The 8,223-nt window shown below is 43.4% G+C and overlaps 1 protein-coding gene across 1 annotated transcript; it reads right to left on the reverse strand.

Moving 5' to 3' along the window:
• Nucleotides 1-456: 456 nt before the first annotated feature.
• Nucleotides 457-7,179, reverse strand: S100A11 (S100 calcium binding protein A11). The gene is made up of 4 exons (XM_006861708.1): nt 7,102-7,179; nt 5,044-5,148; nt 2,241-2,393; nt 457-603 (listed from the first exon to the last, which is right to left on the reverse strand). The coding sequence occupies exons 1-4, from the start codon at nt 7,177-7,179 to the stop codon at nt 457-459; spliced, it is 483 nt and encodes a 160-aa protein (XP_006861770.1).
• Between the last annotated feature and the right edge of the window lie 1,044 nt (nt 7,180-8,223).

Consider the following 8,223-nt stretch of genomic DNA (forward strand, 5'->3'; position numbering starts at 1 on the left):
GACAGTCAATGAAAGAGAGGACGAGCCCCAATGAGGAGGATTGGCATGGTGGCATCAATGATGGGCTCAAACATTACAACAATCATGAGGGTGGTGCAGGGTTTTGTTCTGTTGTGGACAGGGTCACTGTGAGTTGGAACTGACTCATGGCACCTAACAGCAACAACATGAATCAGTAAGAACTGAATGGCAGTGGACATTTTGTTTGGATACAGCTTCTGGTAAACTGCTTCTAGCAGTGTAGTTTACATTCCTCTTAACTGTCCCTTGTCCTGTGCACAGATTTACTGATGCTCCAGCATATGTTTAAAAAAACCATACTGTTTTATTAGGACGAGCAGGAGTGGCCTGCAGGGGATGGTGTGTGTGCTGGGCTCAGGATGTGCATGGGATGTGAGGAGCAGATGGTGAGTAGGGGCTGGGCGTGGAGGTCAGGCTCGAGGCTCCTCAGGTTTGCTAGTGGAGACGTTTCATGAAAGAGTCATGGCACGCTTGAGCAAGGCCGCCAATAAGATTAAGGAATTCTTGGAAATCTAGCTGCCCATCAGCGTTCTGGTCCAGTTTCTTCATCATGCGGTCAAGGACACCGGGATCCTTCTGGTTCTGCAAAGATAATAATAATAATACTAATACTTTTGTACTTTCTAAGGTGTTTTCATGTAAGGTACAGGGTTATTAATATTTCCATTTTCCAGATACTGAAAGAGGTGAAGTGACTCCCCCAAAAGGCAGACCTGGGACTTGAACCCAAATTTTCTTGCTCCTATTCTGGGGTTCTTCTTGTGAGATCAGGGGTCATTTAATTTAGTAAAATGGTGGGCTCTTCTTTCAAGTATGGCGTGAAACGTCAATCTATATAAAATATATCAAAGTGGAGTGATTTGTGTTGGGATGAGAACACAGGTCCCACCTGATCAGCCTCATTCTTTTTTTTGTGTGTGTATTTTAAGCTATTGCAGGTATTAATATATTTTTTACTGATTGATTGTGAACTGAGTGATAGTTTACATGGGAGAACATCAGCTTTACACCATCGTTTCATTGCAATGATTACAGTCTCCTCCAAGTATCATCATTCAACAGTATTTGCTTTCATTCCCTCTGTTTTTCTTTTTTTTTTGGGGGGGGGGTGGTAAGAGTGGTGGGTGGGGAGATGTACACACTCAGGAATATATAATAATTTAAACCACCCGAAGGCATATTCTGCAAGCCTGCCTCCTGGCTGCCAGCACTTAGTTCCTCTCTTTCTATGAGTACAGAGTCCTCAGCTGCTCCCTCTCTCCATGTTCCCGTCTCTGGTATCTCCGCTTCTCTGGATAGGGTCACACATTCCGCTTGTGCTTGTCTCCCTTGATGGTTCTAGGGTCCTCTGTTTCTGGACATAAGATTAACTACTCCCCCCATTTTTGTTACGAAAACTTCTATCTTTACAGTTGTGACAAACGCAATTAGTCATGATAACAATTAGTCACTATTGAATCCTAAGAATCTTATCCCCATCTCTTTTTACTGGACTTGTCTAGACAAGATGAAAACTATTCAGTGGGGACTCTTACCTTCCCCCACAAACTCTTAAACTAAACTCCCTCTGAAAAACTTGTAAGCCCGTCACTTCGTGCCTTTATCACTTTAGCCTTGCTCTTAACCCCCTACCCTACAGCATATTTACAACTTTGGGTCACATGTGGCTATTTAGTTATTGCCTTGTATAGGAAAAATGAATTCACCATTGTCTATTTGTGTAAGTGTGCACATTTTGATCTTTTAAACACATCCTACTTTAAAGAGTGCAGTGATTCTGTTGGATAAGCACAAGGTCCATGGTTCAAGCTTACCAGCCACTCTCCGAGAGAACGATGAGGCTTTCTGCTCCCGTAAAGATTTACAGCCTTGGAAACCCAACACAGAGCTGCTGTGAGTCGGAACCGACTCCACAGTACCTTACAACAACAACAACCACTTTAACAAAAAGTTTAGCATAAAGTTAAAGGTATCCAGAGCTCAGTCCAAGGTTTAAGGACTCAGCCTGAGTTGCTCTGTGGACCACTCAGTTTGCAGTGGGAGGTTCAGGTTAACACACGGGCAGACACGTGCCATTGTTCCTAGAGTGTGGGGAGTCACAGCTGCGCCTTCATTCCTGGTCTTTCTGTTGGAGCTTGGTTTCATGCTTGGGTAGTTTAGTGTGTGTGTGTATTGGGGGGGGGGGGGCAGAGACAGGGTTTCAGGGCTGAGACCAGTACCTTTGTGAAGGCACTCAGTTCCGTATTCATGAAGTTCAGGAACTCCCTCTTGGACAGAGTAAGGCTGTGACCATCCTGCCCAGCATACTTCTGGAAAACGGCAATCAGGGACTCGATGCATCGCTCGGTTTCTGTGGGGCCAGAGACTTTAGCCTTTGGAGAGAAAATCCAGGGCTTAGACAAGGGCAAGCTGTCAAGGACCAGATGCTAGAGGACACTCCACAGAATCTTAACTCTTCCCTTTAGGCCAAAGTAATTTCCTAAAAGGCAGGCCAAAGAGTCATCTTCTGTGTGTAAGCATCCTTTTTAGCCCTCCTCACAGGTTATTCCAGGTGAAAGAGTTCTAGGCATGTCTCCCTAGATAAGGGTCAGCTTGGCAGGGTTTATAGACATTTTAAAGACATTTAGATACATATATATGGAGTCCTGGTGTGGTGCTGTGGGTTAACGCACTGGACTGTAAGGTCATTTGAATCTCAATGTCGGTGGTTCAAGCTCACCAGATGCTCTTTGGAAACCCTATACAGGGTTGCTATGGGTCAGAACTGACTTGAAGGCACTTAACAACAACAACATGCCTGTTGTTGTTAAGTGCCTTAAGGAGCTCTGGTAGCATAGTGGTTACGAGTCAGGCTGCCAACCTCAAGGTCAGCGGTTCGAAACTACCAGCTGTTCCGTGGGAGAAAGCTGAGGCATTCTGCTCCCGTAAAGATTTACAGCCTCGGAAACCTTGTACAGGGTCGCTATGAGTCAGAACCTACTCCACGGTACTAAACAACAACTATATATATATATATATATATATGGAAGTTTTGGTATCCTCGAGGGACTCAAATCAGTGTTCCTTTTCACTGGTCTTTGAGTTGGAGGAACAAATATAGTCTGAAGGGGCAAGATAAAGGACAGTCTTTGCTACCCTTGTACAATGCATTGTGTTATTGAAAAATTTCCCTGGTGTAACTTTCCTTGCCTTTTCTACCAGTGCAATTTTCAATTTTTATAAATTTCATCCTAGTTGTTGTTGTTAAGTGCTGTCAAGTTGATTCTGACCCATAATGACGCTGTATAGGGTCTCCAAGGAACAGCTGGTGAGCTTGAACCACCGACCTCGCAGTTCAAACTGCTTTGCAATCTGGCACATTAACCCACAACGCCACACCAGTCCCATAATTGTCCTGTATTTTTTCAAGAAAATCTGTCAAGATGACCTTTTTGGGATCCCCCAAAAGAGTCATCATAACCTTCTGAGCTGACCTCTCTGCCTTGAATTTAACTGGCTCAGCAGAGCCCCTGAAAAGCATCTGTTTTGAGTGGATCTTTATTTTGAAGACACCCTAAAGAGACTAAGTCAAGAGTATTACTGAGAGAACATGTCTGCAGCCATCCTAGTTTAACATCAAGAGTATTACAGCCATCCAAATTTAAAATCAAGAATATTACAGCCATCCAAGTTTCATGTCAAGAGTATTACTGAGAGAACATGTCTGCAGCCATCCTAGTTTAACATCAAGAGTATTACAGCCATCCAAATTTAAAATCAAGAATATTACAGCCATCCAAGTTTCATGTCAAGAGTATTACTGAGAGAATGTGTCTGCAGCCATCCAAGTTTAACGTCTTTTTGCATGGAATATATGTGAACTGGAACCCTTAGTAGCAATGCTTTTTGTACTCTCACAGATCCAAAAATCCACATGCATCCCTTGCAGTGCCTATAGATTAAATACTTTCCTGTTTTCCCATAGTGTGGTGAATGAGGTGTCAGATCTTGTCAAAGCAAGACTGAATTCCTGAGACACATGCATTTTCTCAAAGAAACTAAAAGCATAACTACTATTGTGCGTGGAGTAAGGCATATGTTTGAGAACTTTTTGGATGTTCAAAAGTGGCTTTCAACAAAATGGTCAACAATTACTTTAAAATAAAAAAGAGAATGTAATCCGGGAAACTAAATGAATAGAAATGGAAAAATCAGGTGGAAGTACTGAGAATCTTCACACATTGTAAAAAATTTAACCAGTGTCACTGAATAATATGTATAGAAGTTGTTGAATGGGAACCTAAACTGCTGTATTAACCTTCAATGAAGGCACAAAAAATTATTATAAAACAAAAAATCAAAAGTGGCTTTCATACTTGAAAGCTAGCAACTAAGGAAACTGAGGCACGAGGAGAAAATCCACAGGGCAGAGTCACCTTTAGAATTAGAGCCTCAAGATTCCTTTTCTACAGTCCTTAGCCTTTTCTCCTTCCACTTCTAGGTGTCACTAATTCCCACAGGAATGAATGTGTCTGTGGAGCTTCTAAGCAGGTGGAGCTGGAGGTTACTTCAAACTGGAATTTGTTCTTATGCTCATGTGGATACTATTAAGGAACTCCCATAACTTCTGGAGCTCAACCACTCTGTGGCTGTACCAGGAGCAAGAGAGCCAAATGCTGTGTTCGACTCTACTTTCCTCAAGGAAATTCTGTCTTGTTGAGCCTGCCCATCATTTGTGCAGGGACGCAGGGCTCCAGGCATGACAAGCTCCGGAGCTTCCCCTGGTGGACAAGAATAGCAGCTGCAAACATTCTGGGACTTTTTCCTGCCACACCCTTCCTCTAGGCGTCTAAGGATGGTATAAAAATGACTATGTCTGGATGATAATGTATGCCATTTAGTATTAGCTTTTGATTTGTTCTTGGGGTGGACTTTCCGGAGCCAGAGCTAGAGGCTTTCAGGACCCGTAATTAACATGTGCTAAGGATTTCCGTATTGATCTGAACCCTAAGAGCTGCTTGCCCTATCCAGTAGCAGTATTACTTCTTCTCCCCAGGCGCTTTCCAAGCCTAAGATGCCCTCGCCCCCTGGGGGGATCCAGAACACCTGAACTTTTCTAGAGGTGTCACACTGTTGGAATTTTTTCCCCTAAAGGAAAAAAGAAAATGTTGGTATGTTCAGTTTGTTGGAAGGAAATGCCATACCCTGGAAACAGCTGTGTTGGGACACCATGATATTCTCAGGACGAAAATCTCACTGTCATATATGGCAGATGACAGGAAGAAGCTTGGCTGGGAGGAGGCACCAGAGGATAGAAGTTTCCAGATGGAGAAGCAGGGCTTTGTGACCTTTTCCTAGACCTACAGATGGTTTGTTTTTTGTGTTTTTTTTTTTTTTTTGTCCCTTTCCCTGGCAGAACTCAGATTGTTTTGATGTTCCAGTTTCAAAGTGGCTTTCTGCTTTACTTTCTCCCCTCCCCAACACCAGTCTTGATGGTAATTTAGTTGTATCTTTCTCTTTAAAACTGCTGCTACCAGTCACATGGTGAAGATGAAGACTTCCCTGCATTGTGTCCCGATACCCCCTCTAGTGATAATGCTCCAAAGCAAAAGAAACAACTATCATATGACTCAAGTGGAGTTGTATAATTTGTAGACTTTGAGGGGACTTGGGAGATGGTCCCTGAGGAGGCCCAAAGATGTGAAGGTATTTGCCCAATGTGAAGCCGGGGCTGAAAGAACTCCAGACAGACTGGAATCCACACTCCTGACACCTCATGGTATCTATTTGTGGGAATCATTTTAGGAAGGAGAACACAATCTGGTAAGTGGATATAGTGAAATAATTTAAAAATACAAGCTAAGCACTCAACATCTGAGAAAAGCAAAACCAAAACCCTCTAAAAACCACCTAGGCACCTCTCCCCTCTCCAGCCACCAAAAAGGTGAAAAAGCAATCAAACTTAAAAAAATAGCCAACTGTTGTAGTTCTGATTCCCAACCAATTGCTCTCACTTTCCTCCTATGGATCTAGGTTCAGATCCATCACCTTCTTCAAGGACAATCAGTCCAAGCCCTTCACTAGACTGCACCTGCCTTTTCAAGGTATCAGGCAAAAAGGGAAACAAGTAGGTGGGAATGCATATTGGCACACTATGGTAAGAATTGGGCAAACTTTTTTGGTAAAGGGCCAGATATTAATTTTTTAGACTTTGTGGCCCATGTGGTCTCTGTCACAGCTTCATAATTCTGCTGTTACAGAAGGAAATCAACCATCTACTAAACAACCTGTTGCCATCGAGTGTTATGTCTGGATAAACTGCTACACAGGATTTTGTTGTCTATAATCTCAACAGAAACAGATTGTCAGGCGCTTCAGATTCGTTGCTGTTTCTGGTAAGTGCCATCGAGTCGATTCTGACTCATATTGACCCTGTATAGGGTTTCAGAGTAGCAGTTGGTGGGTTTGAACTGCTGACCTTATGGTTAGCAGTTCAGTGCTGATCCTATAGTATCACACCAGAACAACTTTGCACCACTTAACAACTTTACAGCAACCACAGACAATATCTAAATGAATGGGTGTGGCTGTGCTTTGGTAAAACTTCCTGGACATGTAAGTTCAAGTTTCATATTCTTTTTTCTATTCCCCATAACCATTTAAAAATGTAAAACTGATTCTTAACTCCTGGCCTTGGAGTGGTAGCGTTGACCCCTTCTCTAAAGAGAAGCAAAAGAGGAGGTAGATGAGTTTGAAGGTGGATTCATGGAAAAGGTACAAAAAGGTTCAAAGTGGAATTGGAAGGAGCTGACAGAAAAGTAGGCGATGGAGGAGTGAGTACGAAAAAAGATGGTGGGGTAGAAGGAAAAGAAAGGAGGAAGCTTGGCGCAGAAAGGACTGGGCCCCTCCCACATTCCTAGCTGTGCTGCTCAGTGACAGGGTTTAGTTTCAGTCTCTTTGTGTCTAGGCCTTTTGATTGCTTACTGAAACTGATTTGCCTTCAGGACTGTAGACAACTAAGTTCTACTGTGTTCGCTTTCTGCTTCACAGATTATTGGTGAGCCTCAGAGGATCCTAACTTCTTTCTTTAACTTTTCTCACAGACGTCCAGGCCCGTAATTTGGAGGAGCTCTGGGAGGGCTTTAAGCATATACAGGAAATCGTAGCAATTCGCTCCATTATTGGTTGAGTGAGAAGCGACCTCTTAGTGCCCAGAAACTGTAGCGATGCCTTCACCCCCTTATCAGGGAGGCGCCCGTGCCGAGCGCAGCATAACTGTCCCCAGGGCGGGCCCTCCACTTCCTCCTCCCCAGATCTAGTCCTTATCACCGCTGGAAAACAAACAGAACTGCCACTTTCCACACTTAGGCTGTGATTACAGGTATAATCTTAGGGTTGCTTCTTTCCTTGTCCTCTCCCCTAACTCTCCCACGAAATTTCCTTTTTCTGGTTTCCTGCCACGTCCACAGATAAAGATAAAGCCTGGTGGGAAAGATAGATTGTTTTTCTCCTGTCTTTTCATTTTAGAGGATGAACGATTTAAAATAAAAAATAAAAAATGTAGGCTTACCATGTTGGAGCGGAGCTGGGAACCGTTCGCTGCGAGTCGGAGCGGGGCGGAGAGCTGTGCGGTGCTGTCTGCCTAGAGCAATAGCCGCTTGGCGGTACACGCCCTTCCCTCTTGCTACGTTGCTCAAGTGTTACTCAGCCGGCCCCTGGGCTCTGGTTGGCCAGTCCAGGTGCCCACAGATCAGGACTTGTCAGCCTTAGGGTTTCTGTGCTAAGCACACAACCTCACCTTAAAACTCACACAAAACCCATTGTGCTCTCTTGAGTCTTGACTAATTTTTTTGTATCGTCTTCCTATGACTCTTTTTCCAAAGAAAGCTAAGACTTTCTGATCCCGTGTAGAGTCACAGCCTCAGAAACCCTATACAGGGTCACTATGAGTCGGAAAGCACCCCATAACCTTGAAGAACAACTACCTTTACGGTATTGACTTTTTGGAATGAAAAGTTTTGCAAATAGTCCTGGAGAAGCCCATCTGCCCTTGTCAGTGGGTCTTTTCTTTGCATGAGTTCATTCTGAACATTAGTTAGGTAGAAACGTACCTTTTGAAATGTGTAAATACAAGTTTTGTACAGAGTGAGTCAAAATTGTAGAATTGAAGTCTGCTCCGGCTAACTATATATATAAAATGCTGAAGACACTTCATAAATAGAA

This window comes from Chrysochloris asiatica, unplaced genomic scaffold (assembly GCF_000296735.1).
Source record: "Chrysochloris asiatica unplaced genomic scaffold, ChrAsi1.0 scaffold00042, whole genome shotgun sequence".
NCBI lineage: Eukaryota > Metazoa > Chordata > Mammalia > Afrosoricida > Chrysochloridae > Chrysochloris > Chrysochloris asiatica.

Coding starts and splice junctions, on each gene's coding strand:
- S100A11 (XM_006861708.1), bottom strand. CDS start 7,179: ATGGAGCGAATTGCTACGATTTCCTGTATATGCTTAAAGCCCTCCCAG. Junction 5,149..7,101: donor AATTACGGGCCTGGACGTCT/GTGAGAAAAGTT, acceptor TTTTTCCTTTAG/GGGAAAAAATTCCAACAGTG. Junction 604..2,240: donor AACTGAGTGCCTTCACAAAG/GTACTGGTCTCA, acceptor TTATCTTTGCAG/AACCAGAAGGATCCCGGTGT.